At 43.5% G+C, this 26139-nt stretch overlaps 1 protein-coding gene across 1 annotated transcript in view; it reads left to right on the plus strand.

Moving 5' to 3' along the window:
- Positions 1–26139, plus strand: part of Fat1 (FAT atypical cadherin 1) — a 122051-nt gene that overhangs the window by 73433 nt on the left and 22479 nt on the right. The window contains exons 4-12 of the mRNA XM_059245074.1: positions 2067–2128; positions 5114–5443; positions 5776–5986; positions 8822–8961; positions 13295–13570; positions 13713–13923; positions 18891–22958; positions 23629–23825; positions 25565–25718. Coding sequence (XP_059101057.1) covers positions 2067–2128; positions 5114–5443; positions 5776–5986; positions 8822–8961; positions 13295–13570; positions 13713–13923; positions 18891–22958; positions 23629–23825; positions 25565–25718 — 5649 coding nt within the window. The remainder of the gene's footprint in view (positions 1–2066; positions 2129–5113; positions 5444–5775; positions 5987–8821; positions 8962–13294; positions 13571–13712; positions 13924–18890; positions 22959–23628; positions 23826–25564; positions 25719–26139) is intronic.

Here is a 26139-nt window from a genome sequence, read left to right on the forward strand (position 1 = left end):
TCCTTGGCAGTTTGATGTAAGTGAAGTGTAAAGCGAAATTGTATTGGGTGCCCTTGGAGAATGACAGAGAGAGTGCCAGGCAGAAGTTCATCATGTGACCATGCCAAGCTGTGTCCCGTGCCATCTCACCAGTGAGGGTGACTGTTGTTGGATGGGAACATTAGGACAGTTAGGTGGGACACAAAAAAATTATTTCCTGTCATTTTTGAATGGTTTTAAACCCACAGTTCTGGGCTGGTGGTAAACTTTTCTTCGGGACAGGATTAAAAGGCTGTGGCACTAAAAGGGAAACTCTATGCCACATGGGGCAATACCGTCATGTGATTACAGAACTGGAAGCGTCTTCCTTGAGCCCAGTTTGTCTGTAGCTGTCGTTTGGGGAAAAGCCCAGTGTCTAGCTGTAACACAGGCTTCTGTTCCGTCGAAAGGACAGTGCTGCTTCATCATACCGTGTGGAAGTTAGCCGAGTCGTTAATTTAAGAACAAGAAGCATTGAGTTCATAAAAAACACACGCCTTGTATTCACAAATTTAGAGAAACATTTTAAAACAGTCTTTAATTGCTACTGTGAAAGTAATTAGGGCTATCGGAGAAAATCAGTTGTTAAGGAAAGTCAGATTCCTTTTTCACGTGACATGTTCGTTAGTTCTTTGGGAATTTTCTACAATGTATTTTGATCACACTCCCTTCCAACCCCTCTCCAATCTACCCTTACCCAACCCACTCCCAATTTCACATCCTCATTTTTAAACTATCCCAACAAGTCCAGTTTGTGCTCTCCGTAGGCTTATGGGTATGGGATCCACCCACTGGAACATGGTCTACTTGTTAAGGGCCGCACTCTCAAAGAAAACTCACTTTGCCTCTCCCGGAAGCCATCAACTGCCAATAGCTCTGCCCTAAGTGGTAGGGGCTCATGGGTACTCTCCTGTTCCATCCTGGAGCATCAGCTGGCTTCCTCGTGTGTGGACAACCACAGCCGTAAAGCTAGTTCTTGAATTACCTGAACTGTTTTCCTGGCGATGCCGGGAAGGAGAAGGATTGCCCCAGCACCACCTGGCTGAGTCAACTTTACCTGGTTCTCAGGTCTAGTTCTCACTCCACTTCCGATGCACCTGCCCCTGCTGATTGCATCTGTACAGGAGGCTTTAGTACAGTGGTGTTCAACCTGTGGGTCATGCGTGACTCATTGGTGGGTCACACGACCCTTTCACAGGAATACTTAAGACCATCGGAAAACACGGATATTTACGTTAGGATTCGTAACAGTAGCAAAATTACAGTTGTGAAATTAGTTTTAGGGTTGGGGATCACCAGGACATGAGGAGCTGTATCAAAGGGTTGCAGCATTAGGGAGGTCGAGAACCACTGCTCTAACGGTTAGTGAAGTTCACTTTGGTGAAGCACACAAATACGTTTTAGCTGTTTTAGCAACCTTCTAGCTTATGGCATATATTGGCAGTTCAAGAGACATTAAGATTAAAGTTCTAGAGAGAGGTTGATGCTTTTATTCTAGTTTCATGTCATCAAAGAAATGGGGAACGCAAGATTTCTTTGGACATCGTTTTCTTTTCCTATTATTGTAAATTCAGTGACTGGTGTTTGAGCAATATTCCCGGGAAGATTACATTACTTTTTCAACAACAATTCTTCATTTGAAAATAGATGATTAGAAGATAGTAAGTTACAGTAATGTGTTTTCTAATGGTTCCTTTTTCGTGTAGTTATAGAATATAGTATAATCGTTCCTTTTCAGTATAGTTACAGAAGTAAATACTCTATTTCCTCATCTCTGGAGCAGGTAATGGAGATTCAGGTAAAGATGAAATTCTGGGTAACTTCATTTTACCTTTAACCATTTATTCTAACAGAATGTCTTATGACCAGAAAATGTAGTAGATTTGAGCCTTTCTCTTTTCATAATAGTTCTGTCCATCGCCCAGGGTTTCCAGGATTCATTAAAGCAAGAAAGTGCAGCGAATTCCCGTGGCTTATAAATAAAGTAGCCAGGCATGGTGTAACCGATGGTATTTTGTTAGGATCAATAAACTTGCACTGTTTTGCAGGTCTCATCACAACCACGTCGAGGAAGCTGGACCGAGAGCAGCAGGATGAGCACATACTAGAAGTGAGTCTTCCTTCATTTCTGATTACTTCTAAAGCATTCACACCAGAGACACCTTACCTCTCGTTGCTCATATTTTGTAATGAATATCCCCCCTTCTTTTCCCCCACCTCCGCGGGCGCGCGCGCATGCACACATCAACTCAACCTACCCACAGAAAACGACTTTGTCATAGCGACCTTTCTGAACTTTTTTTGTTTTTTGGGTTTTGTTTTTGTTTTTGTTTTTCAAGACAGGGTTTCTCTGTATAGTTTTGGTGCCTGTCCTGGATCTCTGTCTGTAGACCAGGCTGGCCTTGAACTCACAGAGATCCGCCTGTCTCTGCCTCCCGAGTGCCACCACCACCCAACTCCTTTCTGAATTTTTACTTAGCCCTCACACACATTGACGAATACATAGATAACCAATGTCATTTGCATCTCATTTATGCTTACAGAAGTGATTTTTTTTTTCTCCATACCTTCCATAGATTTCTTTTTCTTCAGTTATGCCTTTAAGATATGTTTATATTTAGAGACCAAATTTAACCGGTTAAACTGTGTTTTGTTTATTTCCGGATGGTTTTACTCCAAAATCACTGCGTTAGTCATGCAGTTTTACACTTGAATTTGTTTGTAACCTAAAGAAATTTTCTAAAAATATCAAAAGTAAAAATAGGTGGAAACCAAACATTTCCTTATCTAAGGTGTTCTGGTTAATTTAAGATGTTTCTGCATTTACTTCTTTACGCCGCTGTGGCTGGGGGCCGGTAGTTTTCAGAATGGGGGTGGGAGTGAGTTGAAGGAGAGAAGTAGAGTACAACATGGAGATGGATTAGGGGCAGCCAAGAAAGGCCACCTTCGGAGACCGGGTGAGGCAGAGCCAGCCCGTGCCTCTGTGGGCATTTCTCACCATGTGCTAATCATGCTCACTAGAGAGCCAGGCCCGGAGGTCAGGTGTTTTTGTTGTTTGTGAGCTGACTGATAATGTGTCCAAGCCCTAACAATGTGGTTTGTAGAGAAAATTCGAAATGATGACGTGCTGTTTCTTTCTTTCTTTCTTTCTTTCTTTCTTTCTTTCTTTCTTTCTTTCTTTCTTTCTTTCTTTCTTTCTTTCTTTAAAAGATCTTATTTCTGATGTATGATGTCTGCTTAATTTCATCTTTGGGCAAAATATCCTAAATTATCAGTAAAATTTAATTCTTTTTAAGCCTGCATGTTCGTGTATGTGTGTGTGTTACCAGCTGGTTTCCAAAACCATAGTGTTTTCCCACTGATAATTCTGCATTTTCATTTATAGATTGTGTAGCTCCCTGGCGTTCATTTTCTTTATCACAGAGCAGGGTTTTGCATTTTCATTCACTGGCTGCAGAAATTGACATAAGGAAGGTATGGATGCTAGACAAAGAAAGCGGGGGTGGATGCCAAGAATTGCAGGTTACTGCATGCTCGTCTGGAGTTCATCCCTTCGTGCTGGTTGTAACTGCAGGTTTTATGTCACTTGTATACTTAACCTAGATCCCTGTTTCCCAGTGAGTGTCAGAGGCCAGGTGGAAGCAGGCGGGTGCTTGGAAGAAAGTACAAGGTGTTGATAGGGAGGGTGAAGTAGAAATTTGTGGACACACCACACGTGTCTCATTCTTTTGTGTCTGTATTTGAAGACTAACTCATGTCAGTTTGACTGTCTTGGACAAGAGAGTGTTTCACTTCAGATGTTGGAAAAGCTCTTTATTGTGAAACCTACGATGTACTGTGTTTGGTTATATTTCTTCTCCAGTTTTCTCCGCCTGTACAGGTCGTCTGACACAGGACAGGAAGTGTTCAGAGAGGTTGAAGTTAAAACAGTAATTTTATTTCGTTTTATCCTGAAAAGCTTAGGAAGATAAATCTTATACTTAAGTGACTGAAAGCAACTGTTATTTTCTTTTTTTTTTTTTTTTTTGTTTGTTTGTTTGTTTTTCGAGACAGGGTTTCTCTGTGTAGCTTTGCGCCTTTCCTGGAACTCACTTGGTAGTCCAGGCTGGCCTCGAACTCACAGAGATCCACCTGGCTCTGCCTCCCGAGTGCTGGGATTAAAGGCGTGAGCCACCACCGCCCAGCTAACTGTTATTTTCTAAAACTATCTTGCTAAGTCCCTTAACATTCACGCCTCTATACGTAGGATTTACAAGTACCAAATTTCATGCATAGTTGCATGAAAAATTTCTCTCAGATTTTAAAAATATTTTTAGTTAATTTAGACGGTGTTGGAGTTTGACTGAAAGAAGTCGTGACCATGGCCATTATTTATTTAACATGTACTGCTATAAATGTGAACTTCCAAGGGCGATGTTGACTCAGGCATAGGCACTCTTGCAAGCCCAAGCACATGGATAACCTAGAAGCAAGTGACTTGACTTTGCTTTTCCTGAAAACCTTATGTAATGCAAAGGGCTTGAGTGTTTGCTCATCCTCATAAGCATTTAAAACGATTTAAAAAAAATACACACATCAAAGTCATGGTTAGTATGCAAACCTGTAATATTTAAATTTGTAAAAAGTAGCATATACTTCTTTAGAATGATGCTTTAGCATACTTCACAGACAAGCTTAAAAATGGCACTCTTTTAATGTAGTATGTGGAGAATTTGTGTTTGAATATGCAAAGAGAATTTTCTTAAGAGGACTTAAAAACTATTCAGCATGTCTTTCATGAACCCAAGAATACTGTCTTCGGTAGTTTAACATTTTGGTAAAGTCGATTCTACCTTGACTATAAGGAAGAGAGAAACTGGTTAGAAGTGTGTGAGAAGGGACCACTGTTTTCTCACCACTGTCCAGGTCCCACCTCTCCGTCTCTAAAGCCAAGAGAGTTTGGTTAACCTGCGTAATTACCTGGGCAGAGTCAGAACGAGAGGAGGCAGAATGGACCTTTGTGTTGTGTGAGTTGTAGACCTTTCTACCTTCCCTTAGTTAGGAAGGGCTTCGCTTTTTACGTTCCTTAAAGATACCTCTTACTTTCGAAACCCAGGTTACTGTGACAGACAATGGTACGCCCCCCAGATCCACCATCGCAAGAGTGATCGTGAAAATCCTCGATGAAAATGACAACAAGCCCCAGTTCCTGCAGAAGTTTTACAAAATTAGGCTCCCGGAGCGAGAAAAGGCAGACGGAGAAAGAAATGCCAGGCGGGAACCTCTGTACCGCGTCATAGCTGCGGATAAGGACGAAGGGCCCAACGCCGAGCTCTCCTACAGCATCGAGGAAGGGAATGAGCATGGCAGGTTTGCCATCGAACCCAAGACCGGAGTGGTTTCCTCCAAAAAGTTCTCTACAGCTGGAGAATACGATATTCTTTCAGTGAGTTGGATTTCTCGCTCGCCTTTCCGGGAAAATAGTCACGTAGTTCTTCTTTCTCTCTGTGGAGAAAGTGGCTTCGGTGTTGGGACCTAACAGACAGAGCTCGAAAATGTTTGGGAAGTGTGGGTCTATTTTCTCTGTCATCTCTCACTCCAGTGAGTCTGGCCACGTAGCACTTACTCTTGTCACCTAGCATTAAGCGTCCGCTGTATCCAGATACAAGTTTGGAATATTTGAAGCTGACTCAATTAGACGATGCGACCCATCTAGGCTTCCGTTAGGGGATGTAACTTGCGATTGCCGTTTTCATCTCTGCTGTCCGTGTTTTATAGATTAAGGCAGTCGACAACGGTCGCCCTCAGAAGTCATCAACCACCAGGCTCCATATTGAGTGGATCGCCAAACCCAAGCCATCCTTGGACCCGATTTCGTTTGAGGAGTCGGTTTTCACATTCACTGTGATGGAGAGTGACCCCGTGGCTCACATGATTGGGGTCATATCAGTTGAGCCTCCCGGCATGCCTCTGTGGTTTGACATCATTGGTGAGCATTGCTCATGGCTTTGGTCCTCCTCATGTGGGTTGCACTGAGAACCTGATATGGTTTTCCAGAGGTGAAGAATTTTCTGTAATGGTTTGACAGGAGCAAAAAAAAAAAATCTTACCACGTATATTAAAATTACTTAAAATAAGTACTCCTGGGTATAGAGAGATGGTCCAGTAGAGGAGAGCACCAGCTGCTCTTCCAGGGGACCCGAGTTGATTTCTTGCATGCACATGACAACCCTTTAGAACTCCGGTTCCAGGGGATCGGATGCCCTCTTCTGGCCTCTACAGTCACTGCATGCATGTGGGGCAGAGACTAACATGCAATGGAAAAACATCCACCACACACATAAAAATTTAAAAGGAACAAACATATTCCAAAACCGTTAAGTCAATTCACTTTTTTTTCTGTTGTTTTGAAGACAGGGGTTCTCCCTGTAGTTTTGGTTTTGGTACCTGTCCTGGATCTCGCTCTGTAGACCAGGCTGGCCTCGAACTCACAGAGATCTACCTGGCTTTGCCTCCTGAGTGCTGGGATTGTAGGCGTGCGCCACCACTGTCAATTCACATTTTTATAAAAAATTTTTTTTGTACATGCACAGGGAGTTTCAAGAACCTAAATGTTTGGACCAGTCCATATACATAATATATATATAAAATACACATGCCATGTTATTATTTGTGATTATATGAAATTTATAGAGTCTGCAATAGCTTCTTAGTATTATTTACCTCATTTTCCAGGAAGCTTCACCCTCCTATAAAATATGCATGCTTAAGTCAGCATTTTTGCTATTTGATGAACTCACACTTAGAATTTTCAATTTACTTTTTAAAAAGAATATATTAGACTGTACACCTCACCTGACCCCCTTCACTTCCCACCGCCTCTTAGATAAACTCAGGCCCTGACCATGCTAAGCCAAGCAAGCTCTCTGCGACTACTGCACTGCACACTTACCCTTGTGTTTTTTTTTTTTTTTAATTTTTGAGACAGGATTTTATTAAGTGGCTCAGGGTGGCTTCAGATTTGTCACCCTTTTCTACGTCAACATCCTGAGTAGCTGGGATCATAGATGTGGGCTACAATGCCTAGCCTTAGGCCTTTTAAAAATTCTTTGTACCACAATGTATTTTTTTTTTTTTCTTTTTGGCTTTTTTTGAGAGAGGGTTTCTCTGTGTAGCCCTGGCTGTCCTAAAACTCCCTCTGTAGACCAGGCTGGCCTCAAACTCAGAGATCAGCCTGCCTCTGTCTCCTGAGTGCTGGGATTAAAGGCGTGCACCACCACCATGGGCTCTCCATGGTATTTTAATTACAAGGACACTTAGTGCATCGGAAGTCTGTTCCTTTATAGCCACCATCTCCAGCTGGAAGTTAACCACGTCTTCCTCTCCTCCCCTCCCGCCCCTTAGCCCTGTTGTCTCCCAGTGTGTGAAATGTTAGCTCCGAAGCCATGAGGGTTGTCCTTGAGGGTGGAAGTGATGAATGCCGTCACGCTAACCATCATCCATGGCGTTTTCTTTTCTCTCAACTTCTCTCACGTTTCCAGATTAACCAGCTTCTGTTGTACCGTATCAGACTTGCTCTTAATTCCTCACTGTTGGGAACCGGTTTGATTGACTCTTCTTCTTCTGTGCTTGCTTTCCACGCTTGCTTGCTTCCTTTGGCTGTGGCCAGGAGATACACTTGCTAGAGAAGTCTTTTACGTCTTTCAGATGACTTGTGACCTGAACTGTACAGCAGAAGGTATCTGCTGAGATCACATAATTTGCCGCGTGATTATGAGATCAGAAATCAAAGCATGGATTTTGTTTCTGGAGTCGCGCCCCCCCCCACCCCCAATCTTAATTCTTTTCGTAGTGTGTGCATGATCACCCATCCCAGTCACAAACATGTTGATTTCCTGCATCAATAATTGTCCCTGCATCAATAATTTCAGGTTTGAGACAGATGACTAGTGTTAGTGTGTGTCTCTGTGTGTGTATGTGTTTTGTCTTGGGGGTAGATTTAGCCCATAATTTACGTATGTCATTAATCCTTATTTTCATTCCATTTTTTTTTTCCATATTGGTATGAGTGTCTCAAGTTCCCATGCTTTTGAAGAGAGTTTTTTTTTTTTCTTTTTTTTTTTTTGGTTTTTCGAGACAGGGTTTCTCTGTGTAGCTTTGCGCCTTTCCTGGGACTCACTTGGTAGCCCAGGCTGGCCTCGAACTCACAGAGATCCACCTGGCTCTGCCTCCCGAGTGCTGGGATTAAAGGCGTGCGCCACCAACGCCCGGCTATGAAGAGAGTTTTATTTAGACTGTAATTGGGGGGGTATCTGGATAATACTAATAGGACAGAAACTTGCTTCTGAAAATGTAGTTTTAAGGAAATGGTCTGACTCAAGTTAAATGTAACTGTTTCAGAGTTCACATTTGTTTTTAATAGTTATTGCTAGTATAGTATGTTCAAAATAGTACAGTCCTGTTTTTCAGTAATGAAAACTGTTTTCAGTGAGGTTTTCATAATCATGCCCAAATTTTTAGACTGCCTGAAAAATCAGAAGTATTTGACAGGTAGTGAGTGTTAGCAGGGCTCTTTGCTTGTGGAGTTCCTTCTTCTCAGTTCTTGACCTCCTGAACGTTAAGGTCCAGTGTTTCCCTGAAAGCACGCTAAAGAGCCAGCCATTCTTTCCCTGCGTTTGGAAATCCTAGCTCCTTGGAGTCACTTTGATCATTGTGTTAAAAGTCTGTTTTCATGGCCATTAAGTATCGGAAAGCCATAAAGCACATGGCAGATCTTTATGGTGTGATTTGCTCTAGCACTTCTGTGTGTCCCCATTTCATCTAGGTGGCAACTATGACAGTCACTTCGACGTGGACAAGGGCACCGGCACCGTCATTGTCGCCAAACCCCTGGATGCAGAACAGAAGTCCAGCTATAACCTCACGGTGGAGGCGACCGATGGAACCACCACTATCCTCACTCAGGTAAGTGAACGCGGGCGATGCGTTCGTGAGAGGGACTGAGGAAATGCCCTCCCATCGGGATGCACAGAGTGGCCAGTTGGATGTTGATGTAGTTTACACATGTACACATCAAGAGTTCTTGTGTAGGGACAGAAAATGTCAATCCTGAGTGGGGTTTTGCCTTCTGTTTAACAGTCTCATAAAAATTTCAATAGGAGACGTAAGTTCTAACCACACATTTATCCATCAAAGTCTTCTTAGTGTTACACCTATTTTTAGGCTGTGTTGGTAGTTTTACCATGGGATGAGTTATATACATCATTTTCTTGAAGCTCTTAATATCTTAAACTGCTGACAGGGTCACCCCCCCCCCCACTTTTTCTTTCTTCCCGTTTCTTTTCATTTGAATTCAACCCAGGCTTGCGTCAAAATGAATCATGAGTGAGGTTGTACCCACAATTTCTTTTACACTTTTTTTGTTGCTATCTCCTCATCAATAGCTGGTTAGATTTCTGGTTGTCATACGTTAATGTTAAAACCCTGTAAGTGAATTGAATTCTCCTTTTTAAATGAATTCTCTGATTCTTCATAGTGGCTGTCAAAGTAAAGTTCCTGGATGACTGGTAATTGTGGGTTTTAGGAGGCAGCCTGCCTGCCCTCCCTCCCTCCGTCCGTCCCTCCCTCCCTCTCTCTCTCTCACTCATTCACAAGTACTTGTTGAACAATTGTGTTAGGCCACATGTTTCTTTAAAACCAGAGTGGGGCAGCTGGGCCCAAATCCTATTCTCTTGGATCTTAGATTAGGATGACAAGCTAAAAGACTTGTGTGTTACTTAAATATCCCTAAGGAAGCTGAGGCTTAGGGACTGGGCTGCTTCTGAATTCTGTGTTTATATTATGTTCTCTGAAATCTGAAATGAGACAAGACATCCCCTCTGGCATTTAGTTACATTAATGATTGAACATGAGAGTCTGAGATGTATTTTCAGTTAACAAATGACTAGATAATTTAAGGGTAGCTGTAAAAACATTTTATTCCCCTCTCCAAATACTTGTGATTTTTAACGTGCCTAAGATTGGTGTTGTATGCTGTAGTTTATGCTTTCGGGGGGTCATTTTGAGTTGCCCTGTGGAAGGTATAGTGCCATATCGCAGTTTCTGTTCGGTCTTTGCTCATCTCCTTGTGGTAACGAGCAGCATACATTGATTTTTCTCTCTGTGAAAAGAAGCCCCTGATGTTAAACCGTAGAGAATGAAAGTGAGAATGAAAACATCAAAAATGACAGTAAACTTTTAATAGTCATTCTTGGAGAAAGATTTAAACAGTGTTGCTGTGCACGGTCTAGTTCATAGGAATAACCGGAAGTGTAGCAAGAGGAACTTGGTAGGCTGTGGAAATGGCCCTCTGCAGCGGCCATTCTCATGACTACGACCGTGTTTCCACATGGCATGTTTACCTCATTAGGAAATAATTAGTAATGCACCCCCCTCCCCCGAACTGCATTTGTAGTGTGGTTGGGTGCTCAGTATGAAAATTTAATGTACATTACTAAAATTCCTCTGAAATGCAGGAGATGAATTAGTTTCCCTTCCTTTTAAAATTCAGGGCAGTGTTTGTAGCTCTGTAACGTACTGTGAAGCCTGTCCAGAGAGTCCCGACAGTGTCCTGAGGGACCAGTGGCATGGAGAGGTTGTCGCAATACAAGACAGTGGTGACAGAGCCCAGGCTGACCTGCGATGATGGGACAAAGGGAACAGGCAGTAATTAGGTTTAGGTTTCTGTCGGGAACTGTGCACAGGGAGATAGAGATCTGGGATGGAGTGGAATGGATCCCGTGAAGAGGCACAACAGGCCACCTGAGCCACACTGATAAGGCCTGGAACACTGGGCAGAAGCAGGTTTGTTGGTGAAAATCAAGAACCCATGTGGCAGCTTTGTGCATTCAGGTCAGTAGCTCAGGTGCCGGATGTGGGAGGGACCGGTCAGACATGGTGCACTCTGAAGAGCAGAGCGGGAAGGAGGAGACAGTGTGGATGACACTGTTCTGCACATAAAGCTTCATCCTTCCACTTAGGATGCTCCCAGCATCAGGTTGAATCGTTTTTCCTTCTCTCCTGTGTGTGTCTGCAGTGAACTTAAAAATCTAGCCACCTTTATTATTATTATTATTATTATTATTATTATTATTATTATTATTATTTTGAAAGACAGGATGGGGTGGTGTTGCATGGAAGCGGCTTCATTCAAGTTTTCTTGCAGTTTCTCTGGAACATGACTGGTGCATCATGCGCAGGCAGCCTGGTTGGAGGATTGTTTCCCCCTCGCGCTCCTGGGCAGGGATGGACCTCAGACTCCCTCTGCTTCCGTTCCCTCACCTGGAAAGTGGAGATAGTGGGTAGTGCTGGCCACCTTCCCAGTTCTGAGGGTCACGGGAGATGGCGCAGAGGACTCGCTCTTCATGCTCTTACCACCTGTCCTCGGGACATGCTCACATGGCATAGATGTCCCACAGCATCACTGTGGAGGCTCCTGACCCTCCCACACCCCTGAAACTTCACTTGCTCTCCTGTCTCTGGTCCCTGAAACTCATCTGGGGCTGCTTGCCACAGAAATGGTCCCCTTGCCTGAGAAAAGGAGGTTAATATGCATTTCCTCTGCTGAAACGGTGTGACGTGTATAGGATAGCTAACTCTCCATCCTTAGCCTGGGAGTTTAGGCTGGTGTAGATTCACTTCTGTAGTCTTCCTGGTCCTTTGTCTTTCAGGTCCAAGTCTTTCTAGTCTCTAAAGACAGGTATGCATTCTCAACTTTGACCTTACTCGCTCACCATCTTCTTCCCAGTATCTCTTGCTTTGGAAAGCCCCAGCCAACCTCTGGACTTTATAAACAACTTCCCTTATGACATGCTAGCAGATTTTAGGCTTTGTAGGACTATGGCATTGCCCTTGGAGGTTGAAAATATGATGACAGTCACTATTGCTTACTTGCTTTTCACCTCAGACCTTGTGGGTGAGAGCTGGGCCAGTGCTCAGTGAGAACGTGTCTCATGAATTACCTTGTCAAAATGGGTTGCTCATTCTCGTCAGCTTTTTGTTTGATAGTGGTTAACGGAACCCAGAACAGCATCAAACTTCTTCTCTTCCTAGTTCCCACTCCAAGGTCAGTGTAAGTTTCAAACTTGTAAATAGACCATGATTTGATTTATAGAAGGACACCCCTTTACAGCTGTGCCACCTGGGTCCTCTTTCATCTTTAGAAGTGAGCTGTCAGTAGTTTCAAATGATTACGTACCTTTCACATCACACCTTTTTTTGTGGTTTGGTGAATGAATTTAGTATTCACATAGAATTGAGGGTGAAAGTGTGTCTGTTGATGCTGTGATGTTCTTTGGCAATACTGGTACAGTTTCATGCAAATTCTGTCTTCGTGTGGGTGCAGTAGTGTGGTCTACAGTTACCTGGCATTGCTAGAGCTTTGGCCCCTATTCCTCTTAAATTAATAAATCCCTGTGTTCTGTAGAAGCCAGTGAAGCTCAGTTTTCTTGTTCATAAAATGTAAACCATATTTTATGATTGGTACTGACTTTTTACTATGCCTTATCCATCTATAAATCGCTTCATTCCAAAAATTACTCATCTGTCAAGGTAAATATTTTTTGTTTCTAATTAGGACTAAGTTTTTCAGCATCTTCCTTTTTGCTCTGAAGCTTTCATTTTATGTCGCTATATTTGACAAGAGTTTTTCTTTTCAACCTACTTAATTGCCTTTAGGAAAGAAACATTCGCTACCTGTATAGATTTTGAAGTCACAGAAATAGAGTTTAAGAACATAGTTTGGCAGTAGTGGGGTTCTAACCCTCAGCTCATGCGTGCTAGGAGGTAGCCAATCACTAAACTACAGCTTCAGTGGTTTCTAGTTGTTCCTTTTCTGTTAAAATCTTACGAGGAACTTGGAGTCTCAGAGATTAGAATGAGAAATTTAGGTACCGTTACCACCTCCTCACTGGCCTAAATCTAAGGTAGGAAATGGGTACACCAAAATTCTGATACCTTTTCTGAATCATCTCTAAAGTTGTCTTGCAGAGGTCTGCAGAGAAATTAGCCTGCGTTTCATAAAAAAGTTTCAGCTGTGACCAGAATCCTGTCTCTATAGTTATTGTTAAATATTAAGTAAATAATATACCAAAGATAAGCTGTAGAGGGTTTCTTTGATTCTGGACTTTTGTTGCTTTTCTTTCTCATGCTAATATTTAATTTGGTTCTGTAGCATTTTTCAATATACATGTATCATTTATTTAAGTATTAAAACAGCCTAATTATGAACGTATCTTTATTCTTCTGTCCCTCGCCCCAGGTCCTCATCAAAGTCATAGACACAAATGACCACCGCCCACAGTTTTCTACATCAAAATACGAAGTTGCTGTGCCTGAAGACACAGAGCCAGACACGGAGATTTTGCAGATCAGCGCCGTGGATAAGGATGAGAAAAACAAACTGATCTACACCCTGCAGAGCAGCATAGACCCAGTGAGTCTGAAGAAGTTCCGCCTGGATCCCGCAACAGGCGCTCTCTACACGTCTGAAAAGCTCGATCACGAAGCCATTCACCAGCACGTGCTCACAGTCATGGTACGGCCCCTGCTTACCCTGACATCGCGCCTCTTGACCGGAAGGTTGCCTGTGATGGAAAGGAGGAGTGATACCTTCTTATTTCTAATCCACAGGAAAGAAGAACCACAGTGGAGTAACTACAGTGTGTTGATTCTTTCAGGTACGGGATCAGGATGTCCCCGTGAAACGCAACTTCGCCAGGATCGTGGTTAACGTCAGTGACATGAATGACCATGCTCCGTGGTTCACCAGTTCCTCCTACGAAGGCCGGGTTTATGAATCAGCAGCGGTCGGCTCAGTTGTGTTGCAGGTTACAGCTCTGGACAAAGACAAAGGGAAAAATGCCCAAGTGCTGTACTCGATCGAATCAGGTACTTTTGAAGCAATGGCGTCTCTTGTCTTTCTGTGTGAAAAGTGCATCCTGCACTTTCTAAAATTACTTGTAGGTGTTGAGGCATTTCTATGTACTGCTGCAAAAATGTATTAAAATTTTAACTATTTAAAAAAAAAAAAAAAACCGCCAAGGAACAAAGATAAAGTTCTAAAAAGCTTGAGTGTCAAGAATTCTGGAGATTACCAGTATTAACATAAATTAAGACTGATAAATCATGCGGAGGTGGGGGGAACTTTATTTTCCTAATTCAGTATTTCTGGAATTATTTCAGGCAGTCATTTTAGGCTCTGAACCTAGTCAGGAAAATGCTGGCTTAGTAATTCAACATTTTAATGAGAGTATTTTCTCTGGCTCAGAGTAAGAAATGCCACGACGGTGTGATGACTCGCCCGTCTCGGGCCAATTCTCAGAGAAAAGGGAGCACCCTGCTTCCTTCACCTAACAGGCTAGCCTCCCATTCCATCTCCATGTGCCATTAGCAGTTGAGTATCATGCAAAGAATCGAGTTGTTGAAACAGGCTACAGAGTGGTTGGTTCTAGAAAGAGAAGTGTTTGGAAGGGGCCCCTGGCGTTGCCTAGAGGTAACACAGAGGTAGCCCGCCGGAGCCAGGAAGGTAAACTGAGCCTAGGCCTGGGAGTTCCAGAATAAAATCAGGAAAGAGCCACAGTTGAGGATCATCAGAGCCATTACAACTACATGACGGTTTTTGTCCTTTTTCTGCGGCTGTTCGCTTATGCTGGGGACTAAGGCAGCCCCGTTCATGTGCAGGTACTGTGCAAGAAGTCTTCATGCTGTGCTCGGTAGGTCAGGCTTTCCGTTGGCCTCACCTGGATGAGTTGAGAGAGGATCTACCATGGGGCACACGCTCATAGTTAGGAATTCCTTTGTCCTGGGCCTTTCCTAACCCTGCTCTGTAGCCAGTAAGTGACAGCTGTGACTAAGACACTTTGGTTTCCTGGGCCTCACAGTTGTTAGTATAAGAAATAGAGCCAAGTTCATTCTTTGTAATGATTTTAGAGGATTTTAATCTACTTTTTCCTTTAAGTGCAGAGCTCTGTCTACTCACACGTGGTCTCTCCTAGGCACTGAATCCATAGAGCTTGTAGATTATCTGTAGATCACAGACTCCAAATCTGAGTATATAAGGAGTAATTTTGACATAAATACTTACTGGTGTGCTTTATGTGCTGATTAAACTATTTTTATTTCCTTACACGTTTGAAAACTTCATTTGTTTCCTTTAAAAGAACTGGGTTGACTTCATTATTCACAAGTAAGATTTTATATATGGCCTATGATTAGAGTGTTAAAATGCATTGTAGTGTAGTTAGTGCCTTGGAAAGAGATAAAGAACTTTTTCTCCCCGCTGCTTGAGAAATTTAGCAGTTAGAAAAACAGTACATTCCATTCCTGCATGTCCAAGCATTTCAATGAAGTGACTTTGTCATAGACAAACTGACTGGGTTTATGTAGGAGAAAACGTTCAACTTTCCCCTTAGCTTTCACATAATTTTCAACAACTGGGTGGTTAAAATATGATTGTTGGTGCCTGAGTGAAGGCATGTACATTCTTTGAGTGTTTGTAATGACTGATGGGATTAGTAATTTGGTATTCTAAGAATGGAACTCTGTCTCTCCCCAAAGAATAGACTGAGCGAGCACCACTGGACGGTTCCCATGTGGAATTGGAGTTTAAGACACAGCTTTCGTAATGCAGTATCATGCTACAAAATACTTCCATAGGAAGCCACTACCAAATGCAGTAGCATTTGTGTGTGCCTGTGTCTGTGTATATACGTCACACCTACTGGAATAGAGTGAACTGTAAAATGTTCATCCTACCTTTCATTTAATACGTCATTCATAATCAGCTGTTCTTAACTTGTATCCAGTTGCATTTAATAAAATTCAAAAAAACTGGTTTTCAATTTTACTCGTAATACTGCATGTTTAATTAGGAGAAATTTATTGAGCAAAAGGTTTAGTCTGATTTGAAGTCCTCAGGGAAAGGGATTTAATAAAAAGGTATTTCCAGTTGCCGCTGAATTACACACCAGAGACACAGAAGCACCATTCTCCGGGCTGGATGGTGTTGACTTGTCTAAAAAGTAGACTAGAGCATTACCTCACTGCTGTTGTCACCGCTGGAGAGAGCGAAGACTTGGCGAATGTATCATTGACTAGAATTGGTTTTGTTCCTCAGACTTACATCGTCATTGCCATTGACACTTGGTAGAGGTTCCCACACTGTCAGCAAGTCCTTACCGAACGCAGGCTGTAGCGCGTGTCTCTCTCTTGTGCTATGTAGGAAATAGCCATGGCTTCAGGGCAACAGTGGCTTGTTAGTGCAGATAATTTTCCCGTGGAAAAGCCGAGAATAATTTTTTACAGTTGTACTATTCCAGCTAATGCAAATGAGTCAAGCCCACCCTAGTGCAAACTTCTGCTCACCCCCTTATTTCCATTCACAGGGAGCAGAGATGTATTTCAGGGCTAGGGAAACGCACCTGTCACACAGCAGTCCGCAGCCTGCCCTGCCTTCTGTACATCAGAAACTTTGTGTCTTGATGTATACCCCTGTGAGATCCAAATACTGAATCCCTGGCCGGGCTCCTAGTGGATCTTTTTTATATCAGTGACAAGCTGGGGGTCCCCTGAATCCAATGCTAGGATCTCCCAGCTGTTGAAAAATTGTTTTGAATTTTACACAGCTGATAAATAGCAAGAATGTTCTGCATACTATAAAGAAAATTCAGGAGCTGGGTGTGGTGGCATATGCCTTTAACTGCAGCCCTTGGGTGGCTGAGGCAGGAGGATTATGAGTAGGAGGCCAGCCTGAGATACATAGTGTGTTCTGGATGAGCCTGAGCTACACAAAAACAAAAGGCAAACCAAAAATAAATAAATAGGAAGAAAGAAAACACTTAAAATGGAAAGCTGTAATCAAGAATAAAAGTAGCCACACCCGGACAAGGAAGGCCTTCAGGCAGAGACATTGGGGTAATTCCAAGTGAACAGGTAAATCAGTGAATGGAGAAATTCTGAGAGTAGCCAGGGAAGGCTCCTTTGGGAGAGAACATGGTGAATATAGGGGTCCTGGGGCGAGAGAAGAGCAGAGAGGATGCTGGCTGGGAACACAGTCATGCATCGTAACACTGTCCATATCTGCAGCACTGAAAACCTTGGTTCATTTCTTCATTTGAGGCCTTGGATGTATGAAACTTTATTGGCAAATAAGATTTCACAATGGAAAAATAGGACAAATACATGCAGATGAAGGGATATAAATGTTGCCAGATGGGCTGTTTTCCAAAGCAGGCATAAGAAAGACTCAGGGATGGGTTGAGGGGGATAAAGTCAGTTGTCAACAATGTGAGCAGGTGTACCTGTTGGGCTAGGCAGTCACCGTAAGTTTGGAAGGTGAGAGTAACAGGCAGGTAGAACAAGAAAAGGATCTTGAGTTTCGATGTTTGCCGAAGACACAGTGACAGTCTGCGATCGTGGATGCTCCTAAATACAGACAGGCCGGAAATCGGTGTCTGAGCAGCCTGGCAGAAGCCTGGGCCAAGGTTCAGCCCAGACCTTCAGGGTCTGGAGAAGCCCGTGCTTCTTCCCTGTTTCAAACCCAGGCACTGCCTGGGGCTTGGACACAGAGCAGGCCAACTTAATGAAAACCAGGCTACGTCTGGCCTCAGAAAAAAATGTCATGGATTTTTGGAAAATGTATTTAATGAAGGAAATGAACACTGTGCAGGAAGTGCTTACTCTTCATGGGGAGAGAGAAGTGCTCATTAGTTAATCCTCTGGTTTACAGATCACACTAAGTAGTTCTAGTCTCAGGAGTCTGCCGGTGGCAAACCCGGAGGAAGGCTGGTGTGAGGACACACTTAAATGGCAAGTGAACTTGGTTTTGCCATAAAGTGTGCATTTGGGAAGAATGAATTCAGGGCTGGGGCTGATTTCTAGATGCTTATTTATGAAACGGAAGAGGGATCGTAAGGATTCATGGAGGGATCTAATCCGAAGACAGACGCACACACTGCCTTGGCCTCATCCAGAGCATCTAGAGAAGTACCGGACTCTCTAGAACTCCCAGCGTGCTATGGGGTGTTGGGGAGTTGAGGGAATACCAAGTCTCTGCGTAGGAGAGCCTGGAAAGGTCCAAAGAAACGCCAGTAAACCCATCTGTCCTAGCAGTTTGCTTCTCAGCTGCAGAAGCACTGTTGATGTTTTGAAGCAAATAACTCCGTGTTGCGGAGGCTTTTGTGTGCCGCGTGAGCTGTTTTTGTCTCTTGGCACTTCCTCCCTTCAGGTTGTGACAGCCAAACTGCCAGATGTCTCTCCCCCCTCCTCGAGAGTCACTGAAGATAAGTCAACTTGGAAAAGGTTAAGAGGGGAGTGTTGTTGAAATCTTTAAAACCCGTGATGACGTAGGGTGGGCTACAGAAAATTGTTCCTCGGTTCCCTGAGTACTTACAGTACAAAGCTTTCTTCAAGCGCAGTGTAAATTTTCTTAGTGAATTGCAGTTTTCCCTTGTAAGTGGTAAGTGCTGAAAAATTGATGCGTCCTGCAGAATTTCAGGGTACTGTTGAAAAAAAATCCTTAACTGAATTGCTTTGTGAGAGGAGAGCCATGTGTTTCTACAACACATTTTTTCAGTTCAGCAGAGAGAGAATTTTGAGTTTAGGTACAGAACAGGTTTTGATTTTTTTTTCCCCCTATTTCTTGCTTTTCATATTTGACAGCCAAAATTCTGAACAGTTTAAATGAGTAAAAATGAAATAAGTTGAAGGTTTCATTCAATTGTTGATATCTCCCGCTTTTCTATTTAATTCAGGATGTACGTTTAAAATATCTCTCTTTCTGTTTCTCTGTTATTTCTGTCATCTTTGGGTTTTTCTCTAATAGATTTCCTTTTTTTTCTTTTTTCTTGCCCTTCCAGGAAACATTGGAAATTCTTTTACAATTGACCCCATCTTGGGCTCTATAAAAACTGCCAGAGAATTAGATCGAAGTAACCAAGTAGACTATGATTTAATAGTGAAAGCTACAGATCAAGGCGACCCACCGATGAGTGAAATGACTTCTGTGCATATCTCTGTCACCGTGGCCGATAACGCCTCTCCAAAGTTCACCTCCAAAGAATACTCCGTTGAAATCAGCGAAGCCGTCAGCGTTGGGACTTTCGTTGGGATGGTCTCTGCTCACAGTCAGTCATCAGTGATGTATGAAATCAAAGATGGAAACGTAGGCGATGCCTTTGACATCAATCCACACTCCGGAAGCATCATCACTCAGAAAGCCTTGGATTTTGAAACGCTGCCCATTTATACATTGACAGTACAAGGGACCAACATGGCCGGTCTGTCCGCCAACACGACTGTTGTAGTGCACATGCAGGATGAGAACGACAACCCACCCGTTTTTACACGGGCAGAGTATTCAGGGTTCGTTAGCGAATCGGCGGCCGTCAGCAGTGTGGTTCTAACAGACAGGAACGTTCCGCTAGTGATTCGTGCGACGGATGCGGACAGGGAGTCCAATGCTCTGCTGGTTTATCAAATAGTGGAGCCGTCTGCACACAACTATTTTGCCATTGACTCCACCACTGGTGCTATTCACACAGTCCTGAGTCTGGACTACGAGGAAACACGTGTTTTCCACTTTACGGTGCAAGTGCATGACATGGGGGCTCCACGTCTGTTTGCTGAGTATGCAGCCAATGTGACTATTCACGTCATTGACATCAATGACTGCCCTCCTGTCTTCTCTAAATCACTGTACGAAGCATCCCTCTTACTGCCAACGTACAAAGGAGTGAAAGTCATCACCGTGAATGCCACCGATGCCGATTCCAGGGCATTCTCACAGTTAATATACTCCATCACCGAAGGCAACATTGGGGAGAAGTTCTCAATGGACTACAAGACGGGCACAATAACGATACAAAACACAACTCAGCTGCGAAGCCGCTACGAGCTAACCATCCGAGCCTCCGACGGCAGATTTGCAAGCATGACCTCTGTGAAAATCAACGTGAAGGAAAGCAGAGAGAGCCCGCTCAAGTTTACCCAAGATTTCTACTCTGCAGTCGTGAAAGAGAACATCACGGAGACCAGGACATTAGCTGTCATCACTGCGATAGGCAACCCGATCAACGAGCCTTTGTTTTATCACATTCTCAACCCGGACCGCAGATTTAAAATCAGCCACACTTCAGGGGTGCTGTCAACCACTGGGATACCATTTGACCGTGAGCAGCGGGAGGCGTTTGATGTGGTGGTTGAGGTGACGAAGGAACATGAGCCGTCAGCCGTGGCCCATGTCGTGGTGAAAGTCACCATAGAAGACCAAAATGATAATGCGCCGGTGTTTGTCAACCTCCCCTACTATGCTGTGGTGAAGGTGGATGCTGAGGTGGGCCACGTCATTCGCCACGTCACTGCCATCGACCGAGACAGCGGCAGGAACGGTGAGGTACACTACTACCTGAAGGAGCACCATGACCACTTTCAGATCGGACCCTCTGGGGACATTTCTCTGAAAAAGCAATTTGAGCATGACACCTTAAATAAAGAGTATCTTGTCACGGTGGTCGCCAAGGACGGAGGAAGCCCGGCTTTCTCTGCCGAAGTTCTGGTTCCCATCACTGTCATGAACAAAGCCATGCCTGTGTTTGAGAAGGCCTTCTACAGTGCAGAGATTCCAGAGAACATCCAGATGCACAGCCCCGTGGTCCATGTCCAAGCCAACAGCCCAGAAGGGTTGAAAGTGTTCTACAGCATCACCGACGGAGACCCTTTTAGTCAGTTTACTATTAACTTCAACACTGGGGTGATAAACGTCATAGCACCGCTGGATTTTGAGTCCCACCCAGCCTACAAGCTGAGCATACGGGCCACCGACTCCCTGACTGGCGCTCACGCCGAAGTGTTTGTGGATGTCATAGTGGAGGACATCAATGATAACCCTCCAGTCTTTGTGCAGCCATCGTATGCCACAACCCTGTCCGAAGCATCTGTCATCGGAACATCTGTCCTTCAAGTTAGAGCGACGGATTCTGATTCAGAACCAAATAGAGGAATTTCCTACCAGATGTTTGGAAATCACAGCAGAAGTCATGATCACTTTCACATCGATAGTAACACTGGGCTCATCTCACTGGTGAGAGCTTTGGATTACGAACAGTTCCAGCAGCACAAGATTTTTGTAAGGGCTGTCGATGGAGGGATGCCCCCACTGAGCAGTGATGTGATCGTCACCGTGGATGTCACCGACCTCAATGATAATCCACCTCTGTTTGAACAACAGATTTATGAAGCCAAAATTAGTGAGCACGCTGCGCATGGACATTTTGTGATGTGTGTCAAAGCCTGTGATGCTGACGGTTCAGACCTAGACAAGTTAGAATATTCCATTCTGTCTGGCAATGACCATAAAAGCTTTGTCATCGACAGCGAAACGGGGATTATAACTCTCTCAAACCTGCGCCGACACACCTTGAAGCCGTTTTATAGTCTCAATGTTTCTGTGTCTGATGGGGTTTTTCGAAGTTCCGCCCAGGTTCACGTGACTGTGATGGGAGGCAATTTGCACAGTCCTGTTTTCCTTCAGCATGAATATGAAGTGGAATTAGCTGAAAACGCTCCGTTACATACTCTGGTGGTCCAAGTGAAGGCAACTGATAGGGATTCTGGAATTTACGGCCACCTCACTTACCATATTGTAAATGACTTTGCCAAAGACAGGTTTTATGTGAATGACAGAGGGCAGATATTCACTTTGGAAAAACTTGATCGAGAGACCCCAGCAGAAAAAGTCATCTCAGTCCGCTTAATGGCTAAGGATGCCGGAGGGAAGGTTGCTTTCTGCACCGTAAATGTCATTCTTACGGATGACAATGATAATGCGCCACAGTTTCGCTCAACCAAGTATGAGGTGAACATTGGATCCAGCGCTGCCAAAGGAACATCAGTCATTAAAGTCTTCGCCAGTGATGCTGATGAAGGCTCCAATGCTGACGTCACCTACGCCATCGAGGCAGATTCTGAAAGTGTGAAGGAGAATTTGGAAATCAACAGACTGACCGGCCTGATCACTACAAAGGAAAGTTTAATCGGTTTAGAGAATGAATTCTTCACTTTCTTCGTTAGAGCTGTGGATAACGGGTCTCCCCCCAAAGAATCTGTTGTTCCTGTCTATGTGAGGATACTTCCGCCGGAAATTCAGCTTCCAAGGTTTTCAGAGCCCTTTTATACCTATGCCATTTCAGAAGACATGCCTATCGGGACAGAAATTGACCTCATCCGGGTAGAACCTAGCAGGGCTGTTCTTTACACCCTAGTCAAAGGCAGTACTCCCGAGAGTAATAGAGATGAGTTCTTTGTCATTGACAAGCAGAGCGGGAGACTGAAACTGGAGAAGAGTCTTGACCATGAGACCACTAAGTGGTATCAGTTCTCCATCCTGGCCAGGTGCACTGTTGATGACCATGAGGTGGTGGCGTCTATAGATGTTAGTATCCAGGTCAAAGACGCAAATGATAACAGCCCAGTTTTGGAGTCCAGTCCATATGAGGCCTTTATTGTTGAAAACCTGCCAGCAGGAAGTAGAGTCATCCAGGTCAGGGCATCTGACCTAGACTCCGGAACCAATGGCCAAGTCATGTACAGTCTAGATCCATCCCAAGGTGCAGACATCATGGAATCTTTTGCCATCAACATGGAAACAGGCTGGATTACAACTCTGAAGGAGCTTGACCATGAAGAGAGAGCCAATTACCAGATTAAAGTGGTGGCGTCGGATCATGGTGAAAAGGTTCAGCTGTCCTCCACAGCCATTGTGGATGTGACCGTCACTGATGTCAACGACAGCCCACCACGGTTCACAGCTGAGATTTACAAAGGGACTGTGAGTGAGGACGACCCTCCAGGTGGCGTGATCGCCATCTTAAGCACCACCGATGCTGACTCTGAAGAGATTAACAGACAAGTGACATATTTCATAACAGGTAAAACGCTCAAGACAAATGGTTCAGTAGAAAATGAATCCATATTATATGAAATATGCTAGGTATGAAATTATGGATGTGGGGACTTGATGTGACTTTAGTCAAGCATGTCTAAAATTAGTAGAAATAATATATAAGGTGAATTTAAGGGTTTTTAAGCAAAGCTGTTTCAGCCAAGACTCTTGTGACTTACTCTGTTAAACTTTATAGTTACTATTTAATAAATACGATTCAAAGGAAATAAAAAGTATAGGTTTTTTTGCAAGCTAAATTATCACTCTTTACGTTTGATAAATTTTAATCTCATATTTGAATAGAGATGTTGCTGATGCTTTGTTATTATAAAAAGGAAAGGTCATATGTAGCAATATGTATAGCACACACCTGTAATCCCAGCTCAGAGGAAGCTGAGGGAGGAGGATTCTGTAAGTTAGAGGCCAGTCTGGTAGACTACATAGTGAGTTCAGTCCATCTTAGAATACAAAACCACAGCAACAAAATAAAAGAAAAGCTAATATGCATCAAATTTAATTATAATGTCAGTAGTCTTAAATCCCCTTTAAACCATAATGTCATACATTTTTTGTGTAGTTTTTTTTCTCGTGATTACTTAGTTCACTTTCTAACCCAACAGCGTTGGCCATTGTCTTCCTCTCTTTTAATTTCCTAGGAGGGGATGCTTTGGGACAGTTTGCTGTTGAGAATATACAGAATGAGTGGAAGGTCTACGTGAAGAAACCTCTAGACCGGGAACAGAAGGACAGTTACCTTCTGACCATCACAGCAACTGATGGGACCTTCTCTTCCAAAGCCAGAGTGGAGGTGAAGGTTCTGGACGCCAACGACAACAGTCCAGTTTGTGAGAAGGTAGGTGTACATTGTACGTCAGGATTGTACATTACCAGTGTGCGTCTCTTCCACCCTTTCCGTAGGGCAGCCATCGGGGGCCTTGCAGTTCACACATGTTTTGTGTTACGGTTGCTTATTGTTGAGGTGGAGGAGAGTCACATGCACAGGACTTGAGAAAGTGTCAAGACTACTTGGCATGCTAAATTGGTCAAGAACTTTTTTCTAAAATACTGTAAGGTGTCGGCCCCTTATACTAGTATCTGACTTTAAAACTGCTCTCTAAACTTTTTATGAAGATAATCTCTTCATTTGAGGATTCAGTTGTTCGGGGGATGGGGAGACATCTGGCCAACAGCTTTTCCTGCACAGCACAGGTGTGCTGGAACAGACCATTTTGAGGCATTGGCTGTTCACACCAGAGAAACCAAGAGGTCAGTGGAATGACCTGCTGCTGCTGGATCCAATTTAACTGGGGCCATGGAACCGTAGCAGGGGCAATCTCTGGAGCTGAGCCATGAAAAGCTGCCCAGCGGCAGAGCTGGGTTTAACCTTTAGAAGGTAGCACTCTGATGACCAGGAGGAGATGGAAAGCCTTGCAGTGTGAAGAGTGAGGGCAGGTGTGGGGAATACCAGCTTCATTTGCCAGCCGTGGAGGGATCTGTTAGCAACCATGGAAAAGGCCCCAGGCATAGTGGCGCACACCCTGATCCCCCAGCCCTTTTGGCTGAAGTAGGAGAATTGCCACAAGTTCTCAGAGAAGTAAACACAAAATTCATTATCAGGGGAAGTGCGGCTGTTGATATCGGAGGGATGAGCTGTTGATTCCAGAGTATATTTGTATTTTTGGATGACAATATTTGATAACTGTGACGGGCTATGTATCTGTTCTTTCGGAACACCCACACATAATACTCTCTGTATATACTCTCTCTATATATAGTATACACACATACACACACATATAAAACATTTTTACCCCATTCATATTTTTTAACTATCATACCACTCTGCCTTAGGTAATAATATAATTGGGAGCACAACCACTTAAAGTAATCACTGTTACAAAATACCCAGTTTTGTGAACCATAAAATATATGTCCCTATATTAAGCTCTTACTAAGAAGTAATGCAACAGAAGCGTATTCCCTTTCCCTTACGTTCTATTTATGGCATGGCTAATGTGATAATTGGAACTGGAACCAAGTGTCCAACTGTGTGAGGATTTAGGCAGATGTGAGGAAAGCGGAAACCAGGCAGGCTGACCAACATGCCTGAGCCGCGCCTATCCCGGTTTTCCTCCCTATGAGCAGGACATTTCTAACTACAGTTATCTGGTTTTGTGTGATGAACAGTTGGTTGTACATAGTAAATCCCTGCGCTTCAGACTAAGTAAATATAATGTAACAGCTTTGTATTTCCTCTAGGTTTTGGATAAATTTGGGCTACCACTTCACATTTTCTCCTAAGTGTTTGAATTAAATGTGAATCTGTTCAGCAGCACATCCTATTTTGTATCCTGTGGATTGAATGTCAGGCCAGACTCAACGGATAAGGGGCTGGTGCCTGTTACAGGCTCTCCTTGGTTTTCACATCTGTTTTATAAGGACGATCATTTTAAAGGCTCTCCGAGTATTAACTTCACTCATTTCCACGTTTTCTGTGGCCAAAATGAAATGATTTCTTTTCCATCATTCCCTTGGCAGTCGCTGCTCACTTTGAATGCTTCTGTTATAACAGTGTTGTTTAACGTCTTGTAGACTTTATATGCTGACACCATTCCTGAGGACGCCCTTCCTGGGAAGCTGGTCATGCAGGTCTCTGCCACAGATGCGGATATCCGGTCCAACGCGGAGATTACTTATACTTTATTTGGTTCAGGTGCAGAAAAGTTCAAACTAAACCCAGACACAGGTAAGGATGGGATTTGGGACTAATTTAATTATGTATTTCCTATAGGTGGGTGACTTGAGATCATGCACAAAACTGGAAATTACATTTTCCTTTCCTCTTTTAAAATTCATTCTGATGCTGTGGAAATGACATCATAGAAATCTAAACAGCAACTTAGAGTGTAAAAGTTGGGATGAGATAAAAATGAGCAGCCATTGTATCATCTACTTCAACTAAGGACTTTAAGATTTAGAAGTTAATACAGTTTCTTAGAAAAAAAACTCAGAGCGTATCTCAAAGCCTCTGCTTTACTTATATAATGTGTCTCTTAAACTCATGGACCTAAATTTATAATTGGCATTTTCTATAATGAAAGTGTTAGCATTTAGGCATCTGTACTGGCCTGCCCTTAGGGTCCTGACAGGATATATAACCTCAGCTG

The sequence above is a fragment of the Peromyscus eremicus genome, chromosome 17 (assembly GCF_949786415.1).
Source record: "Peromyscus eremicus chromosome 17, PerEre_H2_v1, whole genome shotgun sequence".
Taxonomy (NCBI): domain Eukaryota; kingdom Metazoa; phylum Chordata; class Mammalia; order Rodentia; family Cricetidae; genus Peromyscus; species Peromyscus eremicus.